Source organism: Haliotis rufescens, unplaced genomic scaffold (genome assembly GCF_023055435.1).
Source record: "Haliotis rufescens isolate VD_foot unplaced genomic scaffold, xgHalRufe1.0.p SCAF_4, whole genome shotgun sequence".
NCBI lineage: Eukaryota > Metazoa > Mollusca > Gastropoda > Lepetellida > Haliotidae > Haliotis > Haliotis rufescens.
The window spans coordinates 52,374,198-52,398,344 of record NW_025964112.1 but is presented as its reverse complement, the minus strand read 5'-3'; the positions used below and the strand labels follow the sequence as shown (position 1 = coordinate 52,398,344).

General features: G+C 40.1%; 1 protein-coding gene across 2 annotated transcripts in view; it reads right to left on the bottom strand.

Annotated features, from left to right (window-relative positions):
- Positions 1 to 9,278: 9,278 nt before the first annotated feature.
- Positions 9,279 to 24,147, bottom strand: part of LOC124150673 (activin receptor type-1-like) — a 53,378-nt gene continuing 38,509 nt past the window's right edge. Inside the window, exons 2-8 of one of the 2 annotated variants that reach the window (XM_046522670.2) lie at positions 21,502 to 21,587; positions 19,519 to 19,711; positions 18,284 to 18,492; positions 16,576 to 16,675; positions 14,772 to 15,392; positions 12,622 to 12,752; positions 9,279 to 11,028 (exon numbers count right to left, since the gene is read on the bottom strand). In XM_046522670.2, coding sequence (XP_046378626.1) covers positions 10,846 to 11,028; positions 12,622 to 12,752; positions 14,772 to 15,392; positions 16,576 to 16,675; positions 18,284 to 18,492; positions 19,519 to 19,711; positions 21,502 to 21,587 — 1,523 coding nt within the window. In that variant the 3' untranslated portion in view covers positions 9,279 to 10,845. The remainder of the gene's footprint in view (positions 11,029 to 12,621; positions 12,753 to 14,771; positions 15,393 to 16,575; positions 16,676 to 18,283; positions 18,493 to 19,518; positions 19,712 to 21,501; positions 21,588 to 24,147) is intronic. The other variant, XM_046522680.2, reaches the window with a different exon arrangement.

The window sequence follows — 24,147 nt, the reverse complement described above, 5'->3', positions numbered from 1 at the left end:
ATCATTTCTCGGAAATCGACTAGGGAAATCATTTCTTGGAAATCGACTAGAGAAATCATTTCTTGGAAATCGACTAAAGAAGTCATTACTCGGAAATCGACTAGAGAAATCATTTCTTGGAAATTGACTAGAGAATCATTTCTTGGAAATTGACTAGAGGAGTCATTTCTTGGAAATCGACTAGAAGAGTCATTTCTTGGATATCGACTAGAGGAGTCATTTCTTAGAAATCGACTAGAGAAATCATATCTTGGAAATCGAGTATACTGTTTCCATTGTAGGGGTGACAGGTTGTAGAAACAGATTTAAAAATGCTAAACGAACATATTAATAAAAAAACTTTATGAATTAACATTCTACTATTTATTTTAGATGGTTAAGTTTTATTAGATAGTTAGTAATTATCCCAGTAAATAAAAACAAAAATTTAAAATAAATGCCTCTCCACCCCCAAACTTGGATTTGGCAGAACTTGACCAACTTGACCTACATCATGGTCACTCACAACTCACAACCGTCATTGGCTGATGGTGTTAAGTTTACATTTTGTGCCCCAGACAAGTTACACGAGTAAGATGACAAGCCCGATCTATGATGTGGTTCAACATTAACCATTTGTTAACCTGTAGATTTCCTAAAATGTCAATGAGTAATACCGTATTCGACATAATAAGCGCCCGCTCTAATAAGCGCCCACAACGATATTTGCCATTATATTGGCTAGTGAACAATCCCATTTGGCACCCTTTCCGATTTATCAATGTACACAAGACATATTTATTCGCGTATAATTCGCAATCGTGTGTAATATGCACCCTTAATTATGGGCCATTAAATTCTGGAATAATATATCTGTCGGATATAAATATTTCAGGCTGTCAGCATAAACAACGAAACTTATCTTTCAGCTCTGTTTTCTTGCACCCAAATAATATTCTAAAAAGAGCTCCCTATTTCTAATTTTGAGAGCGCTGTGGGCGCTTATTACGTCAAATACGGTAGATAAGGCTACTCAAATTTCGGAAGCACAGATTATCAGCACCTCGTGAATAAATGCTGTAAGTAAGTCCCTCTCGAAATGCTTTGGAGGAACACCATCCATTCACTCAGGACAGATAATACGTAAATGTCCTCAATCGTAGCTTGTCTGTTATAGGACTTTAAAAAATACAATAGAAGGCTTAAAATCTCCATGCACCAATACTTATAGTACTACATCATGCATATACCGGTAGTCCTAATTAATGCTGGTGGGTGCTAACATAGAGAAACTGCCGATTGTTGTAGGCCTGGGACGAGTCCAAATTTGCTACCCGGGTACCCACCCCCCTATTACCCGACCCTACCCATGTACTTGCTGTAGGTCTCAATAGATAGGTACAAAATGTTTGATTACAAATAGTTTGACCGTACCCCCTGGCAAAATGTATTGAGATACCGTATATGACCGCGTATAAGCCGAATTGTAAGGACCAGAAAAAAGATTCTGTAGAAAGGGGTCGGCTTATCCACGGGATACACTTTCATGAGAGTATTTTCCAGATCGTGATCTGTCAGAAACATCGCCTGAATGACGGTCCGATAGATTACAACTTCCCGAAAGTTTGGAAGTTGCCACGACTAGAGCCATTATTGTTATAAATTATCAATAAAGTTATTATTATACACCAATGTACACATATAAAACAATCTGGTCATGCATACACTGAAGTTGACTGAAGTTTTATCTTTGTTCAGACATATACTGAGTAAAGTCAGAAAGAATGCATGCATTGTCAGAAAGAAATGAAAACACTTCTAGTGTAACCGTAGAGTTCTAGATAATTTTTGGCATTAAACAATATATCACATGGCTTACCACGGGTCCGGGTAGTCCTGTGGGTACCCAGGTCCTACTCAGTACCAACCCGAGAACCCGTGTTACCCATCCCAGCCCTAGATTGTTGAGTTTCATTTATGGTCCTGCCTCTGAAATATCACCAGGAAAAGAATACTGAAATAAAAATATTATTCTTCAGTGTCTTTTCTTCGACTTTATAACAAAGTTCCAAAACTATTTCAGAGATCTGGGAACTCAAACTAAGATTCCGTTCCATTTCCAGGATTTCATGAGCCATATGAAGTCTAGTTTCATTTTTGAGTGAGTGAGTGAGTTGGGTTTACCGCCGCTTTTAACATTATTCCAGTTATATCACGGCGTGTCGGCTTAATGTGGGAGGAAAGCCCGAAGTGATGCAGGTCTCAGACGTTTACCACTTCGGTGAAACCCACGAGCATGGGTATGGTGCTGACAAACCTAGTGACATAATTGGGGTGAACTTGGATTCGAACCCACAATCATAGGTTTCTGGCATGTCTAAGAGACACAACTCTGCACAGCGAATCGCGGCGCTTTAGACGACTGGGCCACCCTTGCCCTCAGTTTCATTTTTGATTAGACTCTTCAGAACATCAGTTTGGTGATGATATTTCTGTTGTAATACTCTCATTTCAATATCCACAGAACCAGGGGGGACTATGAACAGCTCGCCAGGAGGGACTCCCAGCTGTCTGGATGGAGGAGGTACTGCAGCGCCGCCACCAGGGAGGGGCGGGCCAGTGTGAGTACGAACCAAAGAATCGGCAATGATACCTTAACCAATTTAGACAGAACGTACGTCAATGCTCAGTTGAATTTGAACTCTTCACCAAATTGATAGCTGTGTGGCTAAAATATATAGAGGATATTTCATGTGTCCAGTGAAATATCATGTTTCTCTCATCGATCGACGGGGGGAGGGAAAGGCATTTCACGAGTGGCATAAAATATTACATTTAATATTACTGATTGTTAATACTGAAAGGTCATTTATCATGTGGGGTGGGGATGGGAGTGGAATTATTCTTTCTCCTCTCCCTACACCCCCAATACATGCAGAGTTTTACTCGACGCACAAATGTTTGATTGGACGCAGAAGAAGAATATGCTGTGTCTCGAGGGATCAGTGTCATGTACCTACACCGCATCAAGAGCAGTTATGGGTGTCTGTCATTTCATCCATCAATCATGACCACTGTCCACATGATCATGGATTCATTCCAGACTCTAAAGTAACTATCAAAACATACAGTACACTACACCATTTCATTACTTTATAGGACCCTCATATTGCCATGGACTACCCTCAATATTTATTTTTGGGGGTTCCCTGGACCCCATGTTTGTAAGTCAGGGTAAAACCTTGTACATGTGACATTTTTCCCTGCCCCCACCCAACCCACCCGTGTTAAATTACTTGTCCCTAAAGTTGGTTGATTGGTTTGTTGTTTAACGCCGCACTCAGCAATATGACAGCGGTCTGTAAATAATCATCTCTGGACCAGACAATCTGGTGATTAATATCACAGGCATCGATCTACACAGTGGGGATCGATGACATGCATCAACCAAGTCAGCGAGCCTGACCACCCGATCCCGTTAGGCGCCTTTTACGACAGCCATAGTCACCTTTTACACCAAGCATGGGTTGCTGAAGACCTATCCTACCCCGGAAACTTCACGGGTCACTTGTCCCTAAAGAATTTTCAAAATTAAAAATAAAAAATATTTGAAAACATAGAACTGTAATTTTTTATGCCCCCATTTGAACAGTACTTCAGTCAAGTCACGGCATGTCAGCTTGATGTGGGAAGAAAGACGGAATTGATTCAAGTTTTAGACACTTATCAGTTTGTTTAAACCTATGAGCATGGGCCACCCATGACCGTTTTATCCATACAAAGATTATTATGTCTTCATGTTCAATCAAAATTCTGAATTGCAATCAGAGACTTAAGAAATATGTTGCAAATTTTAAGATGTAACATCTACTGGAGTTTTGTTACTTTTAGGTGTTTTGTATAATTTATCAGTGTGTTGTTTTTTCAGATTGTCGTTGCCACCTATGCAGTAACAGCAATTACAGGCTACCTCATGTGGAAGAAATACACCTCGTTAAAGGAGGTCCAGTCAGGTTTAGGACAAGACTGAATGTGAGGCTGTTCTTCAAGAAGCTGTTGCCAACGGGATACGTATAGGTGTGATATAAACAGGATACTTATAGCCTATAAGTATCCTGTTTATATCACACCTATACGTATCCTGTATATAAGTTATAGGGATGATACAAACAGGATACTTGTCGCTGTGATACAGATAGTGTTTGCCTCATAACACTGGCGGACCTAAATGGATACGGGATGATTTCATACATCTTGTGAGACATTGTGTGGGGTTGTTTTTGTTAATTTTTGATATTGATAGAGTGCACTGCCACTTCCTCAAAATGTTGTATCAGCTGCTTTGTTAAAGTGAGTGAGGCGAGGTGAAATGAGCTTTAGAGTGATGTGTAAGATTATTGTGCATGTTCTGGTCTGTGGGGGGCGGTCGGGTAGCCTAGTGGTTAAAGCGTTCGCTCGTCACGCAGAAGACCCGGGTTCGATTCCCGACATGGGTACAAGGTGTGAAGCCCATTTCTGGTGTCCTCCGCTGTAATATTGCTGGAATATTGCTAAAAGCGGCGTAAAACCATACTCACTCACTCACTCACTCTGGTCTGTGGCTGCTTGTACTAGTCCTGAGTAATGCAAGTGTAATAGTGACAACCCACTGAGATACCATGTCTCAGTTCAACATGGATACCCCCCTCGGCCACAGACCGGGTAACAAGTACCATCTACTAACATCCTGTGGTTTGAGGGGCGGTGGGTTAGCCTAGTGGTTAAGGCATTCGCTTCTCACGCTGAAGGTCTCTGTCCACCATGGAAGCGGTCTTGTTATGTCAGTGGGTCTGCAAGATAGCACAGTAGTCAATGGTAGTGATGATTAACATTGACTGACAAGGGTGTGCGGTGATATACAGCGAGATCGGTATAAAAGAGATCGGGCATGGAGAAGTGGAAGAAGAGGAGTAAAATGTCCAGATATTTCTGGCTGTGTCCTTGGGTATATACAGTTATGTTACCCGCAACCAACTTGCCAGTAATTCCATCCTCACCTTGCTGTGTACTGCATTTATATAATGAGAATAAAATCCATTTTTACATGACCATACACATTTGACTTTGGGGGGCAGTCGGGTAGCCTAGTGGTTAAAGCGTTCCCACGTCACGCTGAAGTCCTGGGTTCGATTCCTGACATGGGTACAATGTGTGAAGCCCATTTCTGGTGTCCCCCGCCGTGATTTTGCTGGAATATTGCTAAAAGCGGAGTAAAACAATACTCACTCACTCACTCACTCCTTATTTGACTATTGAAAATGATCAGCATTAATTTTTATTACCAAAGGTTAGAGTGGTCGAAAACAACATTCTACCCGCCCTCACGATCATAAAATCTGATGCATGTTTCGTTTTTATTTCCATTTAAAAAAAAAAAAATCCTAATACTTACAAAAATTGCGATCCAATATAGCACGCAGTTACTTCCCTTTTCATGAGCATTGCTTTAATGCGCACCTCGTGTTTTGGTCATGGTGGCAACAGGAGTTTGTATTGTATGTTTATTTATGTAGGGAGGCCTTTTCCCAGGTTGAATACACAACTGTTTATTTGGTTACATACCAGTTTGAACAAGCAAAAACAAACAAAACCACCACCCGTCTACACTATATTTTCAACAGTCATTGCTCTTTAATGTTTTAAGCCTAACTACTTAGTAAACTCAACCGTTGCCACATCATTCATCACTTCCACTGTGATTAAAGGTTTAGTGCTAATATACTGACCGAAAAAGGTCAGGGATCATGAATATTTTTTGGGATACTGTCTGCTCAGTCTTCACGACAAAAACATATTCCCCAAAATATTCATGATTTCACGTGTTTGCCGTGTGCAGCGGCCAGAAACTTCCAGCTACTGGTCAAGGCCGTAGTTAACTTTTTTTTGCATGGGGGGGCGCAAATTATGAATATTTATTTCTTATTCAAGTTAACTTTCACTAGGAAAAATGTTTTCTGTAAAAAATATCCGGGGGGGCAACTACGGCATTACTGGTACTTCCATTTTCTGGCCACTGCACATGGCAAACGGCAAACAAACACGTGCGCCAGTTGAGATTCTCACAATCTTACCAAACTGAGAAATACATGTTTGTTGACTGCACTATTTTTAAACTATGATTGTTACAGAGACACGTGACATCGAATAAGTTTCTTTGTACAGCTGCAGACGTGTGGGTTATTGCTCCTTTGTGTGGATATTCACGGATACATTCCTCGAACAAGGAAGCTGCCTAAAATTATACACATAAATTTGGTAGATTGTAATTATGATATTTGCATTTTGTTTTCCTTCATTTGCTGTAGCATTGGACAGATTCATTCCTATTCTTCGATGCGCGATAGACGTTGTTTTCACAAGTCTTTTCCTTTGTAAGCGTGTATATATTACAGTCAATTTGTAAAATGTGATTCTCTCGGGCAATTTATTTAAATGTGTAAATATTTCAGTCATTTTGACAGAAAAATCTGTCCATTTCTTTTACAGATTGCAAATCTTTGAAACAAATGTTTCCTTAGCAAGAGCATGACTCGAAAACTGTTTACATATTCAACAAAAACATCTACGTAGGGTTGTCTGCAATTGCAATTGCGCATGTAAAGGGAAGTAACTGTGCTATATTGGATGGCATTGTTTCTAAGGCTAAAAAACATAATAATCTCGGTTCACAGGCACGGCCTGCATCATCTCAAAGTCCGCTGCTAGTTTCGTTTTTATTCCAAGTCCAATAGTAGTCAAATCCTGTATTCCAGTATTTTACTCATCCAGGAATACATTTATGTTGGGAGGCCCTTTCCCAGGTTGATTGTACACAACTTTGTTTTAGGTTACATACTAGTTTGAACAACCCCCCCAAAAAGAAAGACACCACCCATACTATATTTTCAAGAACCATTGCCTGAGAACCAATTCTTTTCTTTTATTAAGCCTAAGTATTAGGATTTTTTAATTTTTTTGAAAATGGAACTAAAAATGAAACGTACAGCAGACTTTATGATGATGCGGGCGGTGCCTGAGAACCAAGACTATTATAGTTCTTTTAGTCTGTGGTGACCATGGAACATGGTGGAGTTGAGACCTGAGTGTGCTTTCAAACTTCAAATTTTATTCCATTTCGGGACCTTTTCAAACCTGAACAAACATTGGCAGACATGTTTGCATCCCTGGAATGAAACAAAGACATCGAAGCATGTTTGCAAATAAATTATGACTTTATTTGGGTACATAGATTCACAAACTATATTTCTGAACCTATATATACATCAAGCATATTGATAATTTACAGTAGAATGGACAAACTGTACAATTACTTGAAAGAGTTGCTTCTGGTCTCGAGCACACAGTAACTGGTGCTCTGCTATAATCAATCTCAAAACTAGGGATTTATTGGCTCCTGAAGAAATAGCTTATGAATTTTGTGATCATACGTGGACAAAAAAAATCATCCTGAAACAGGATAACAATGTATCACAACAAAACATACCATATTCGACGTAATAAGCGCACAGGGCGCTCTCAAAATTAGAAATAGGGGGCTCTTATTAGAATATTATTTTGGAGAAAAAAACAGAGTTGAAAGATAAATTTCGTGGTTCATGCGGACAGCCTGAAATGTTCATATATGACAGATATATTTTTCCAGAATTTAATTGCTCATAATTAAGGGTGCATATAACACGAGTGCGTATTATCCGCAAATAAATAAGTCTTTTGTACATTGACCAATCGGAAGGGGTGCTACTTGGGATTGTTCACTGGCCAACATATTAGCAAATATCGCCGTGGGGGCTTATTAGAGCGGGGCACTTATTACGTCGAATATGGCAATATAACTTTACCAGTATATGAACATCTTACATAGTTAAAGTTAAGAATCATTGGAATGGCACCCAGTTTAAGTGATACCTACAGGCAAATGTCATATCAAATGACTTTCAACAAGGCTCACTGTATTATATATTCTTTGGGGATCCTAAATGGGAAAAGAGAAAAATTAAAGATATGTTATGGACGGTACATAATTTACTTGACTTCAAAAATAAAGAGTTTGTGAAGGAACTTAACTGTTTCATCATGGTGGTATGCCACACTCAGCACATGCTCAGTTGACAACAAGGAAGAGTAACTACTGGACGGTTTTTACACAGAGGTGGAAATAGAAAATCATAAATCTGCTCAAAGCATGTTAATAAGACATGGCTTGTATCATCCAAGCGCTTCTGATAAGCCAAATTAAGTATTATTTGCCCTTTTCAAAAATGCATTGACACAGCGGTGGGTTGTTTAAAAAGAAATATCCTTGATTAGGAATACCAACAAAAACACTATCAGCAAGAATGCTAGGACCCTAAAACGCTACAACAAAAGGCAAAAATATACATCAAGTCTTGGCAACAAATGTGGAGACATTAATTACATATTTACAGTTGATGCATGTTAATTGTAAGACTTGGATGAAAAGTGATATGATGACTGATAAACGATATATTTCAAACAAAATTAAATTAACATGAATCATTATAAACACAATCACCTCCTGATGAATGACTTTGGTTTTGTGAATAAAGCATGTAGACTCTAGTTGTCAGAAATATCTAACCTGAGGTACTGGAGCTCACCTTTAAAATGCTTAATTTCTACCTATACTTAAGATATGTGTCAACAATTATACAATTTATTCGAAAGTGGAATATGTGCACAAGGTACAAAGATAGACAAAAATTCTATGGCCAACGCTTGCATTCATCTGTTTTGACTATGTTAAAGGGAAGTCTTTTGGCAATTTTTTACAAAATAAATCTTGAATATATTACAAAAAAACACAATTATCTACATTAGCTGTGATTGACTAGTTCTACAATGGTCAAAAAAGGTATAAATTATAAAAAGAACACAAATGAAAATCTATTCAGATAGAATAGATTTAATAGTTTTTATGCTGAAGTCAGCAATATTCCAGCTATGTCACAGCAACCTGTAAACATGGTAAACAATTGAAGATGGGTCAGGTTGACCAGTGACTGAAACAGTATGGACACAATGACCAACAGGTTAACCATCCAATCCGCTGTCTGAACTTAGACCTGGGATTCCCCCACCAAATACGCCGTGTAAGGAGAGTCTTACGCTGCTCTTAGCACTATTCCAGCAATATTACCGCGGGGAACACGAGAAATGGGCTTAACAAATTGTATGGAGAAATCGAACCAGGCAAAACAACAGGCTCCCCAACCCTACCTAATTCAATGAAATACCACACATTGTTGACAGTGTTCTTAAGTTGTACCTTTATTTTGACATGAAATTATCAACCTTTCTTTGGTTTAGCCTGCCTTGGCCCTCTCCGCTGAACATTCCTCTGTCCATGGTGATGGAATGTTTTATTACTAAGCGACTGTTAACAAACACTTCTGCTACTTTCTCATCAGATGATCAGTATCTAGAGTCTTTGATAAAAAGAAGAGAAAATATAAAATAACACGACTGGCTGTGACTCCACTCATGGCAGTTTGCGAATCCCAGGTAAATATTTGTCATCTCGTTTCTGTTCCATAGAATTACCCACACCAACAGTTTATAACAAAACTTAATGATTTCCATGAATAAAGTAGCTGTATAATTACTTGCTGGGAGTTTGGCACAAATCTGTTGAGGTGTGATACACACTCTGATAGTGTATACAAGTAAATACCACTGAACTTTTGACATCATCTGGACACCAAGAAATCTGACACTGTTACAAACCTCAGAAGTATATTTACCTGATGGAAATATTTCATGTCAATACCAACTCAAATGCAGCTGAAAAAACATCAGCTTGACTGCAATACTGAATACTATTTGTATGACAACTCAGTCATATTTAGTCCTCATTTGGAATAAAATATTGATTCCTATCAAAAGCCCAGTAGTATATGTTTATTGGTTTTATTTTCCAAAACGGTTGTTGGTCAAAGAAACAATATATTTCTAATGTTCTTAGGGTCAGGGAAGTAACACCTTTCTTGGCACTTCGCTTACTTCTTAGTTATTCCATAACTGATTCTGTGGGCAGAAATAGAGACAGTTGTCAAAACTTTAAACTTATTCCACATATTTGTAATTTTGGGCTGTTGGATAAAAAATACTGTGCCTAGTCATCAGAGGGCTGCCTATGGAATGGAGGACAAGAACTGCCAACTGAACTGGCCTTCTGCTGCTCTGAGCAAAATCACTCTAAATCCTGTGCTGGAAGCAACGTATACAATGAAGGCTTCAGTCAATGTCCTAAAGCAACAAACACAATCCTTTAAAGCTCAAATCCTCACGAAGAAAACATCACATGGTCATCCTCATTATCAATATATACATCAGGTTTGTCACCCTCGAGTAAAAGATGACCTCTTCCATTCTTCAACAGTCATTATAAATCTGGACTGATTCCATATCATCTGGGGATGAAAGGCTAGAGTCTGATATTGTCACACTAAGGCTTAAACACATTCCTACATACACAAACATTCGTATAATTGGTGTCGTCTTTCTCGTTCTTGAATCATAGATAAATTCCCCATCTGCTCTCAAGGTTGTCTCTTCTGTTCATGAGGCTCTTCCTCAGCACTGAGTACAAATGGACTTGTTCTCGGAAAATTCCCATAGATTATGCCGTCTTGAATTGAACCGGTCACATGACACATAACACCAATCAGAATCTTCCTCCATCAGACATTCACACATTCCTAGTCGCAGAAGTGCCGACACACTTGTTGCAACGATTAGAAAATGAAAGCCCTAAGACAAGTTGTCACATAAGTAGTACCTCCACTACAAGTAGCTATGTAACTTTTATCAACACTGATTCTGTTTTGTGTTTTCGATATGTTTGCTGTCCTCAATCTTAAGGCATTTTTCTTCTATCTCTTGTGACCGTACCATCGTATACAGGGTTTTCTTCACTCGCAACATCGGCAGCCGAGCCTTGGGGTTCTGTGCCCAACACTCCTTCATCAGCTTTGACATCTGCACCATGATCTGAAAGTTCACAAAGGATATTCAATGGACTTCAAGGTCATGTTCTACAAACGTCAGGTGTCTCTCTCTCAAGTATGTTGTTATCATGTCTTGCGCTCGGCATTATGGGGCTAAAACAAGGACTGGTCGGCTCGGAGTCAGTATACTGTGTCTGAGTGGAGTATTCATGTTAAACTGTGGCATGGTATCTCAGTTGGCTAGCACTATGAAACGGCATCAGTCCGGACTAGTACAAGCAGCCACCCACACCCACACACACACATGTGCATGCATATCGCTATATAAGTACAATATTCTTGGACGCGACGTTGAACCCCATTTCACCTCTCTCAAGTAGCTGAGAGACGAAATGGGGCTTAATGTGGCATTCAAGATTATTGCACTTACATGGTGCCGTGCATGAGTGTGTGGCTGCTTGTACTAGTGTGGACTAATACCGGTTTTATAGTGCCAGTCCACTGAGATACCATGCCGCAGTTTGATAAGTATACCCAACTCAGAGTACACTGACTTCGAGCCTACCAGTCCTGTTTTAGCCCCTTAATGCCGAGCACCAGGCAGGGTAACAACAAGTACCTTTTAACATATTTTGGTATTATGCAGCCAGGGATCGAACCACTGACATTCCACTCTCCTTGCAGACGCTCTATCCACTAGACCACAGAGTGGTTATCTATCAAGAAAGCAACATTCTTAAGGAGCCAAAACACCATTGTTAATGGAATAATAAAGATTTGTTTGTTTGTGTGTTGTTTAATGCAGCACTCAGCAATATTACAGCTATAAATAATCAAGTCTGGACCAGACAATCCTGTGATTGACATCATGCGCATCAATCTTCACAATTGGGACATGATGACATGCATCAACCAAGTCACTGAGCCTGACCACCCGATCCCTTTAGTCACCTCTTACGACAAGCATGGGGTGCTGAAGACCAATTCTAACACGGATGTTCATGGGACAGAAGTATTATAAAGAATGAAGAATTAAGTGTCATTGGTACATTTAGCATGTTTAAAGGCACTGATATCTAGTAACCACATGTGAGACGAGAAGAATAAGGATGTAAAATGTTTGAATTCACTGAAGTTACAGATAACCAACATGATCAATAAAAGTATTTCATATCCCCGTATGGCAGCTTAATGTTGGAGGTGGAGCCCATTTACCACTAAGAAATCAGGGAGCATAATAGGGTGAGTGAGTGAGTTTGGTTTAACGTCGCTTTTAACAGTATTCCAGTAATATCACGGCATGTCAGCTTCATGTGGGAGGAATGCCCGAAGTGATGCAGGTCTCAGACGTTTACCACTTCGGTGAAACCCACGAGCACAGGTATGGTGCTGACAAACCTAGAAACATAATCGGGGCAAACCAGGATTCGAAACCACAATCATAGGTTTATGGGGTGCCGATGGGACGCAACGCTGCACAGCAAATCACGTCGCCTTAGACCCCTAGGCCACCCCTGCCCCCTAATAATAGGGTTAACTCTGGGATTCAAACTCCTAACAGCAGATTCCTGCATGGTAAGGTAGGCAACTCTAATAATGATCCCTCCGAAAGAAGCTAAGTATGGGTGGTACAAACCGGGTCGGAGGCCCATCTGTTTGGGATGACTGGTCGCTGCCCATCTGTCACCACCACTTTCTTCATGTCCTCGTAGCTCGGATCACTCGGCACCGACTCCCCGAACGGAAGCTTGTAATCTTCAGGAAAGCCTGAAAATGCATCCAGTTTACAATGATTTGTTTTGTTTTGTTTGTTGTTTAACGCCGCACTCAGCAATATTCCAGCTATATGACGGCGGTCTGTAAATAATCAAGTCTGGACCAGACAATCCAGTGATTGACATTATGAGCATCGATCCACGCAATTGGGATCCAGACATGTATCAACAAGCAGTTTATAATGACTGATAATACTAGGGCATAGTTCTAGTTCAATACATTTCACCACATTCCGTTTAAACATATTCATGATAATATATAGACGGCGGAATAGACTAGTGATTAAGGCTTATTTCGATTCCCTACATGGGTATAATGTGTGAAGCATGTTTCTGGTGTCCCCCTACTTCATAAACGTCATAAACCGCCGGAAACCCATACTAACTCTCATATGGCAAACACACAAATTCAGCCATTAGCAAAGAGAAACAGAGTTATGCCCCTTTAACTAAAGCCTCTTCTTGTTAGTCAACCTGGTGTTAAAACAACACTTGGACTTTCTGACTGGTATGAGGTAAACAGCTACATACGTCTTCACTGGCAGGCCCAGCAACACAAGCCAACACATACAGCTAGCAAGGAAATGCTGTTCAAACCCACAGTATGTGTATTCCGGCTATATTACGACAGACTACATAATAAAAAAAACCTCACAGCTTGATAATAAAAGGTTTTGATTACTGTAAATCGTGAAATTAATGCGTCTCCAAAAGAATGCGACCACTGACCCCTAGCCAAAAATGCGACTAAATACGAATGGGACACCCCACCCAAGCACTGACAATTCACAGGATGTAATGAGTGCTTGAATGACATTGTTTATATACTTCTTACAAGTGGAATACATTGTTGTTTGTTTTTAGTGTATGTCTAAGTTGGTATTTCTGCTAACCAAAATGTCTTATTGTTGATATAAATGCGATGTTTATTAATGCGAGCAAAGACCACTCGCATTTTTTGCGTTTAATTCACGCTCGCGTTAATTTCAAAATTTACAGTATCCACCAAAACAAGATTCCATTGGGCATAGGAAGCAAAATAGCAGTGAAAATTATGTGAATGGACACCTGTGAATGATAGCTAAAGCAAACTACGATCCAATATAGCATGCAGTTACTTCCCTTTACATGCACACTGCTTTACTGTGCATTTCGTGTTATGGTCATGGCAGCAATAGGAGTTTGTATGTTTGTTTATGTAGGGAGGCCCTTTCCCGGGTTGATGGTACGCGACTGTTTATTTGCTTACTTACATACCAGTTTGAACATGCAACAACAACAAAAACTACCGCTCGCCTGCCCACACTATATTTTCAGAAGTCATTGTCTGAGAACCAATTCTTAAATTTTTTAAGCCTAAGAATACTAATTTATTTCTGCTACATCCAAAACTTTAATTTTATAAGAACATAAAATTGTTTTGCAAGAAGAATTTAATTTTAGATTAAGAAGAGGTCTATCTTAAGCTCAACATAACAAGACACCAGTGTCCTCTGTTACTATCATCAGCTAGAACCACACAAAGGTCAATCAGTTGTGCCAGTAACATGAAGTCTAGGGCATTACAGGTTCTACTACACCAAATCAGAATCATTCGTCCAACAAGCAGTTCTCGTAGCCTTCAGTGCAGACTGAATCATCTGGCAGCTGTGACTGGATGATTGTTTTTGTTTTGAAATGTACATCAATCTAGTAATTAAAACTGACTATGTTTTTCTATATTTAGGGCTGTCTTTTTCAACATGATGACTTATGCTGAATGTGACCACACATCTTTTCAAGCAAGTGACATTTGGTGCGGAACAGGGGGTGGTGTGTTTAGCTTCCTGTACTCGGAAAAGGAGCTGGCTAAGCTAGTCACTTTGTTTGTTTTTATTGCCGCTCTAAGACCAAACTGTGCACACACGTACAGGTAATAACTGTTGATGCCTAATTATTTAAAAAAAAAATATAATGTTACTATAGATATCTATGGGAAAATATATAGTTGTGTGTAACCATTATGACCCACCTCCTGTGCAGCACTTGCGACAAATCTCCCACAGAACCAGGCCAAATGCATACACATCCACACACTTGAATGAGTCAAAGAAATCAGGGTTAAGAGTCTCTGCTAAAAGCTCCGGCGCCATGTATCTCTTTGTGCCCACTTTGTTATTCCGCCCTAAATCCAATTTATTATCCTCTTGCGTATGCGTGACAGCCAATCCCAAATCTCCAATACAACACGTTCCGTTGGACCGTACTAAAATATTTTTCGACTTTATATCTCGATGTGCGATGGCAGGTTTTCCGTGGTTTCCGACAATTTCCGTGTGCAGATGAACGAGTCCTGCAGCTGCCGAGTGAGCCAGATCCAACATCTGTAAGTGAGTGAGAACGTTCCACTGGAGATGGTCATACAGAGACCCGTGTTTGTGGTAGTGGGTAATGAGCCACAACTGTGTGCACGAGTTCCTGCTTGTCATGTCTGAAGCATAATACCCAAGAACGTATTCGTGACGTAATAGGCATGTGTTGTAGATTTCTGATTCCCTCAACCAGCTGGCTTCATCGCGCGATGAGAAAATTTTAACAGCCACGTCCTCGTCGTGATACTTTCCACGCCATACTTCTCCGTAGCGGCCTTTACCTGAAACATTAAAAAAGGTGTTAAATGCTGAAGTCATGGCAACCTAAGTGTGGTTGAATGGGTTACCACTTTTAACAGCATGACTCTGGAGAGTTTCTAGGGCTTTGGCACTGCTTAACTCCTGATACAAATGACTTTGTTCGAAATATGTCTCTGTTAACCCATAAGTAAATGGGTACCCGGTAGGATGAGATGGAAATGGGACGGTTAACCTTCCACCGCCGCACAGACACCTTGGGTTCTATACTCTAATGTGCAAATTGACTCTAATGACAAATTAAGTACAGTGATATGAAAGATTCTGTGTTCTTTGCCAAGACAGATTAACTATAGTAATATGAAAGAATCGGGTGTTCTTAAACGTCTTTTGAGCAGTATACATACAGCTAACTATTTTTTTTTTAAAGAAATAAGACCTAATGAGTTTGTTGTGTTCGTTGGTATTGTAATAGGTCTAATTTTAGTAAACCTGATCAAAAATAAAATCCTGATATAATGTACCACCATTTTCTCCACAAATATCATGAAACACATGTCCAAGTTTTCAAGAATCTCACAGAAAAAGCAATTTTCTTTCTACTGCCATTGTTACAAGTATGTCGTGTGGCACAACCCCTGTATCCCACAACGTGACCCCTCCACTCCATCTCATCCTATCCTACCCAACCCGTCCCATAAATGCCGAGTCCCTAAACTAATCTCTGTATGTATGTAACCTCAAGAGACTTAATCTAGCATGTTCCATTATTGGCGTGATGGGGGATATCCTTCATACTGAACATACACAAAGTATGGCTGGCTAAAAAGATCAATAATTGGAATTATCGTCGATGGGAAGAAACACTAACGATTATCGTTATGAAAATTGTGTCATCGATCATATCAAACAAATTGTGATGAAATAAAGTTTAGATTTACCAAAACAGACTTGTTATTATCAATCATGTCAATTGCCAAAGACTGAAAGCAACTGTTACTTAGGTGTCCACAGAGTAATCCATGCATAGATGTGTTACCAGTGGCATGAAGTGTGTTGATTTCTTTCGGACTTTTTTGCATATTTGCTCAAAGTTACTTTCTCTAATAGTTATCGATAATTGATCGATATTCCGTAAATGAATATCGGCCTCTATGATCTGTATCCATAGCCAGCCCTAACCACAAGTTAACCTGTTTTACATACCAATGCACTCGTCCAGTCGGACCTGCCGGGCAACTGTCTGTTGGACCAGGAAGGGCAGACCTGACCCCGACCCTGAGGTCATCGACTCGTCATACAGCTCCTGCGACAAAGCAAAAGGTCAAGGTCAATGAAACTAACAGTCCAGCCAATCATATGTCTGGTGATGATTGAAATGTTTATGAACAATTTTAGAATTTGACGTAAATTGATGCCAACCTACTTCATTCAAGATTCATTCGGTCTGATTATTTAAAATGTGACAAAACATCTAATTAGAAGAAAACGTTGATTTTCAAAGTGCAATCTGACAGGAACTGACAGAACCATTACAAAAGTTAGCCCAAAATAAGAACAAGACAAGTAAAAAGTAATGTTTGTTTCTTGTTTAATGTCACACTCAGCAATATTCCAGCTATATGACGGCGGTCTGTAAATAATCGAGTCTGAACCGAGACAATCCAGGCGTTGACATCATGAGCATCGACGACATTCTTCAACCCCTACCACCCAATCCCATTAGTCGCCTCTTGAGACAAGCATGGGTTGCTGAAGACCAATTCTTCACAGGTACTCTTTTTGTGTGTAAAACTCAAAGATGAAATTTTAATCAGTGTTTAAAACATATTTTGAACACATCATGAAATGGCTTGCCCCAGAGAGAAACATTGATAAGGACTTTCACTAAATTGTTCCTGTCAGCCACACAACACTGAGGTGTTGTGAGTGGAATTATTGTGTCTACCGTCTACTGATTGTAAAACCCTCACAGCTGTAATCACAAAGGACACAGCTGGAGCATTAGTTCACACTGCAATGTCTACCAAAACACACTAACACAGACATAACTTGTCACACTTTTGTTACGTATGTCAGCAGAATTGTTAGAGCTGGCACTGAAATAAGGGTTGGTTGAGTAATTCAAATCTCAATTTTTGGTGAGATTCCACTGTTCACACTATATGACCACAGACATGACAAGCTGACTGACATTGATACACACTCATGACACGTCATGTGAAACATGTTTGAAAGTTTACATGACCCAGTGTAGACAGTGATTGTCACACTTGCACAAAGCTTCTGCTGTTTCTAAAATCGGGGATGTCTAACAGGCTGTTTGTTTGAGCAGGACCTTACACATCCACATAATATTTAATTTCTACTCCTAATCCCAATTTCAGGAAAAATCCAAAAATACTTCTCAAAAGCCAATTTTTGACATGAAGATGCCATGACAGATTCACAAATGTAATAAGAAAGAATCGGGTGTTCTTTGACTTCCTTTTTGCATTATATTTGAAAAAAAAGGATTGTCATGTAAATTTTCAGTCATAGTAGAGAGCGCTTATTTTAGTATGGTTTTACGCCACTTTTAGAAATATTCCAGCAATATCATGGCGGGGACCACCAGAAATGGGCTCCACTCATTGAACCAATGTCGGGAATCAAACCTGGATCTTCGGCGTGATGAGCAAACGCTTTAACCGCTAGGCTAGCCAACTGCCCTTGCTTATAAAGATTACCTACAGGTTAATCTAGAAGTTGGGCAGGGGAGCTTATTGGAGCAGAGTGCTTAATACAGTGAATACGGTATGCCAGTTTTGGCTTCATGGTGCTGGAAAGTCAAGAGTATTTGTTTAGGGTGCCGAAGTGTCCGTTTGAGATGCGACAATCGTAGCGTTAAGAAAAAGTCTGCTTCATCACCAACCTGTAGAGTACTGTCTCCAACTTGCGCTGCACGTATCCCATCTTCCTCCAGTAAGCGTCTCTCACGGGCAAATAGTGCCTCCATCCGGCGCTGATGGACGCGTCGGAAGAGGAAGATTATGATAGGCATGAGGACAGCCACGATGATGATGGGGATGATGATGGCGAGGATGAGGGGGAGGTGGGATATCAGGTCGGGGAACAGTGCTGCTGAAACAATAACCATCACCAATCAAATACCATTCGTCTCAAACATATTGTTATATTATTTATTGTTTAACGCCACACTCAGCAATGTGCTAGCAGTCTGGAGATAATCAAATCTGGACCAGACAATCCAGTGATCGATATTATGAGCAACTGTCCATTCTGTCGGAGAATGCTGACATGTTATCAACCTAGTCACCTAGTCCGACCACATGATCCTTTGTTTGTGTGTTTGTTTGATGTGTGACGCAAAACTCAGCAATATTCCAGCTATATGACGACGGTCTGTAAATAATCAAGTCTGGACCAGTCAATCCAGTGGTTGACATCAAGAGCATCGATCTACGCAATTGAGATATGATGACATGCATCAACCAAGTCAGCAAGCCTGACCACCCGATCGCCTCTACAAAACAAAGGGCAAGCATGGGTTGCTGAAGACCTTTTTTCTACCCAGATCTTCACGGGTCACATGATCCTTTGAGCCACCTCGTACGGCAAGCATTGGTTCTGGGGACCAATTCTCCCACCAACTTGTCTTATGATCAGTAACAGATAGTACCATTATTCAAGTTGTATGATAACAAGATGCCGTACACAGGGATATACACCACATCATGAATATAATAGTTATACCCCATGGACATTATTCATATTCAGAACATCAAACACTGAAGTGAATGAGTCGGAGTTAACTCCATTTTAAACAGTATTTCAGTTACATCATTGAGTCAGCTATTGTGACTTTAATCTCCTCATAGAAACCCTACTCTGACCCTGAATCCTAGTCCATCTCACAGTCCCTGAACCATACCATTTTTCCTTCTTACCAGCCCTTACTGTAATGCCGTAAGTCTAAATAAAGCAAGTCTAGATTTTCCAAAGGGTTCTCTCTCATTGGGGCTCCTTTTCAATTTAAATACAGTCACCTGCTACTATCAAAATTACATATTTTTATTAAGCGTCACTGAATCTTATTGATATCTAAACTAACAAAGGCATAATGTGTTGTCCGAACAACTGTCGTACCGTCTCCTGGCTTTGCCGGTTCCGGCAGCAGCAATGGGATGTCCTTGTTGCAGTAGTTGGTGTTGTTGCAGCAGTCGGTCGCCAGGGTGTCCTGGTTCTTCTGCTTGCACATTGTATGGAGCATGAGGTCCATGTCCGTGCATCCGTATGCTCGCCGCTCTTCTCCATTTACTTTATTCAAGGATGCAAAACACTGAAAAGCAGTTGAGGACCTTGTGAAATACATTCTGTACCAACTTCACTGAACATGATTTCAATTAGAAACTAGAAAGTGTTTTTACTCGTAAAAACATATGTCTCCCCCTACTCCCCTAACCCCCATTCATTCGTTTACTTCACGTTAAACCCCATCTGTTCATTCCCACAAAAATAATTCACAATATTTTAATTCTAGAATTGCTTTGAATTCAATAATATTGAAAAGATCAAATTCTTAAATTTCATTATAAGCAAAAGACACAGAAATATTGAAGGGGTGTTGAGTTTAGTTCTGGAACAAAGCCTATCCCAATAAAGAGTCTAAGTTAAACTTGTCTCCATAAACAAGAAAAAATAAAATGTGAAAAACTTCTAAATAGCAAGAAGCACCACTTCAGGACTTGGTTAATATGTTACAACTTCATGAAATAATATTGAACAGTTTTTGAGTTATGGTCAGGAAACAAAGCTTACCCCCATTCAGAGTCTATGTTCAACTTATCTCCATGGAAACGAGAAAAAATAAAAATGTCAAAAATCTCTAAATAGCAAAAGGCACCACTTCACTGCTGGGTTAATGTGTATACAAAGTTTCGCGAAAAAATATTAAATGGTTTCTGAGTTATGGTCAGGAAACAAAGCTTACCCCCATTCAGAGCCTATGTTCAACTTATCTCCATGGAAACGAGAAAAAATAAAAATGTCAAAAATCTCTAAATAGCAAAAGGCACCACTTCAGTGCTGGGTTAATGTGTATACAAAGTTTCGCGAAAAAATATTAAACGGTTTCTGAGTTATGGTCAGGAAACAAAGCTTACCCCCATTCAGAGTCTATGTTCAACTTATCTCCATGGAAACGAGAAAAAATAAAAATGTCAAAAATCTCTAAATAGCAAAAGGCACCACTTCAGTGCTGGATTAATGTGTATACAAAGTTTCGCGAAAAAATATTACACGGTTTCTGAGTTATGGTCAGGAAACAAAGCTTACCCCCATTCAGAGCCTATGTTCAACTTATCTCCATGGAAACGAGAAAAAATAAAAATGTCAAAAATCTCTAAATAGCAAAAGGCACCACTTCAGTGCTGGGTTAATGTGTATACAAAGTTTCGCGAAAAAATATTAAACGGTTTATGAGTTATGGTCCGGAAACGGTGGGAACGCCGACGCCAACGCCGACGCCGACGGGAACCGTGCCAAAAACAATATGTCTCCCTCCATTCTGGGGGAGACATAATACTAATCTGATTACAGGATTAAGGGCAAAAGTGCTGAAACTACACCAGAAAGAATTCATTTGGATCTGCTAAGGAGCCTGATATCAGCCTCAAGTCTGCTGTAAATTTCAGTACATATTCCCAACTTGGAATTAAGATTTTTCCTATTCGTTTTAATCATGTTTATATAGTAATAACTCATATTACGGCCTTATAGAGGTGACTCGTATTTCACTGATAACTGGACCAATAAAAATTATAATGATAAAAAGGAAGACTCATTATAGTATTGGATGCAATGTTGTAATATCTCTGAATTAAAAAAAATAACGACTGTAAAAACATGCCGATTTTGCACAAAATGGTGAATTTTTCCCAATTTGTCTGGAATACTGGATACAACCATGACCAGTTGTGCTACTAGTTTGTTACCATGGTTACAGTGGTACTCATCAGAATTATTTGTGTGGGTCAGGATCTAGCACCCGATCCCGTTAGTCACCTCTTTTGACTGGTACAGTCACCTTTCACGGTGTACGATGTCACATGAAGGGAAGGTAATACTCACATTTCCATTGGTGACGCAGTAGTTGGTATCACATGTGCTGCAAACACAGGTGATGTTGTACGTGGGGTCTAGTGGCAGATTCACACCTGTAACAGAGTCAAATCATGAGGATACATGGTACACAGGTGACGGAGAAGGTTAGATGTAGCACTGTCTTTGGTCAAGTCATACAACATCACTACAGGTCCTGAACTAAGAATGCGCTTCCTGACCTTTTTCTGAAATTGATAAGTGGTGACAGCTTAAAGATGGTGAGGTGAAATGGGGTTTAACATCATATTTAAGATTGTGTGCATGCATACGTGGTTACTAATGCCGTTTTAATAGTGCTAGCCCTGTGAGATATTGTGCTGCAGTTTAACATGAACACCCTATCAGACACAGCATAATGACTCCGAGCCTTGTGTCCTTGTTTTAGCCCCTTAATGCTGAGTTTCAGGCAAGGTAACAACAAGTACCATCTTTTAACATCTTTTAATATGATGTGACCGTGGACTGAACCACCAACCTCCACTCTCATAGCTTAAAGAAACACCAAGTTGCATGTATATTTCCTTTTACACAATTGATCACCATTAAGATCACCATCCACCTACTGGCAATAACCCAACCATTGACAGAAATCAAGTACGGTCTGCCTACACTCTCTACAGATACTGCAACCAAAATGAAGACCATCCACTAAAAACGTTTGTTTGTTTGTTGTTTAACGCAGTACTCAGCAATATTCTAGCTATATCAGTATATAATGGCAGTCTCTAAATAATACCAGTCCTGGTCAGACAATCCAGTGATTAGCATCATGAGCAGTGATCGACACAATTGGGATACGATGACATGAATCAACCAAGTCAGCGAGTCTGACCAACCGATCCCGTTAGTTCCTATTAGAACAAGCATGGGTTGCTGAAGACCAATATCCCAGGTCTTCAAAAGGATTGACCAAAGTAATTATTTCAAATTTTGATATTATTCATGAAACAGAAAATATGAGGCAACTCAAAATAATGAGGACATGGCCTCAACAATGTCCCAGCAAGAAACAGGACAAAGTGGGAAATGTATTTCAGCATAAAACTGAGTTAGGGGGAGCCATGAGTGGATCACAGTGTATGTCCTGTACAGCCACCATAATGGGAATGTCACATGGCATTCATAGCTGAAAGGCTCCCCTCATCTGAGGTCAATGGCAGCCATCTGGCTCTGGACCAGATCATCATGGCCAGCAGCCACCTCGTCTGGGCCTTGCTCCACAGAGCGGTCTCCGCAACAACTTGACTAAAGCTACAGTCACACAGTCTATGCGAACGCAATGCAACCTATTGGCGACTCGCTTCTTTTGCGACTGACTGGCGATCGCTGAGACCGGTGCAACTACTTTTGCCCATATTTAGAATTTGGGTATGATCGTAGATCAATCAGCGATAGGTTTTGCAACTTGTCAGTGATTGATCGGTAACTGTTCACCACAGATACGGCAAAATGTTTGCAACTAGTTGAGACCGCTCGGTGACTAGTCAGCGAAACTTTGCAACTGCTCTGAAACCTTGAAGCGACCTCACTAAAACCTTTAAGAAACCCCTGGAACCTAACTGCAATTGTCAAATATTTTGGTCGCAAGGAGGTTGCATCGCGGTTGCATTGTCTGTGTGACTTAGGCTTCAGTCTATGTTAAGGTATGGGAGTTACAAGTCATGTTCATTCCTTGTACCCTGCCCCCTGTGGGTATTTCTGTACAATAAAACTTCTTCTGGCTAAGATCTTTTGTGGAACTTTGCCTTGGTTCTGGGGACCTGTCATTATTATAAGAGGCTGTCTAGGTGTGGCGTGAGCATGTCAGACGGAATTAGGTGTGTGGTGTGGTCAACTCAATAGACAAGCATTAGGGACGGTTATTATTTTCAGTATGTTCGTGTATCAAAAGCCACTTCCCTAACCCCCTCTGTAACAAATGGCCGGTCTCAGTGCTACAGCAATCAGCCAATAAACAGGGCCTGTTTCACAATGTTATCTCAGCCCTACGATCGTCATAAGTCTATGTTCAAACTGGTCCTGCTTCACAAAGTGATCTTAGCGCTATGACAAGCACAAGTTTATGCTAATGTATGGGAGTTACAATAATACTGTGGCTAAAACTGTTTTCTGGAATCTTGACCAGGTCATGTTTCAGAAGGTAATCTTAGCAGTATGATTGTAAGACTGTCATATTATAGGAGGTTGCACTGGTGGCCCAGTCGTCTAAGGCGCCGCGATTCGCTGTGCAGATTTGTGTCCCTTGGACACGCTAGAAACCTATGATTGTGGGTTCGAATCCCGGTTCACCCCGATTATTTTTCTATATTTGTCAGCACCATACCCGTGCTCGTGGGTTTCACCGAAGAGGTAAACGTCTGAGACCTGAATCACTTCGGTCTTTCCTCCCACATTAAGCTGACACACCACGATATAACTGGAATACTGTTAAAAGCGGGGTTAAACCAGACTCACTCACTCACATAGTATAGGAGTACAATCTAAATAGAGATGAAATTCCTTTGTGGAGTGGCTAAAGGTATGGTAGTATGGCAACAAGAAGTAATCTCATAACTGATCAGTTGTGTAGCTTATGTTCTCCATCACGAAGGAGTATACTGATCCAGCCCTGTA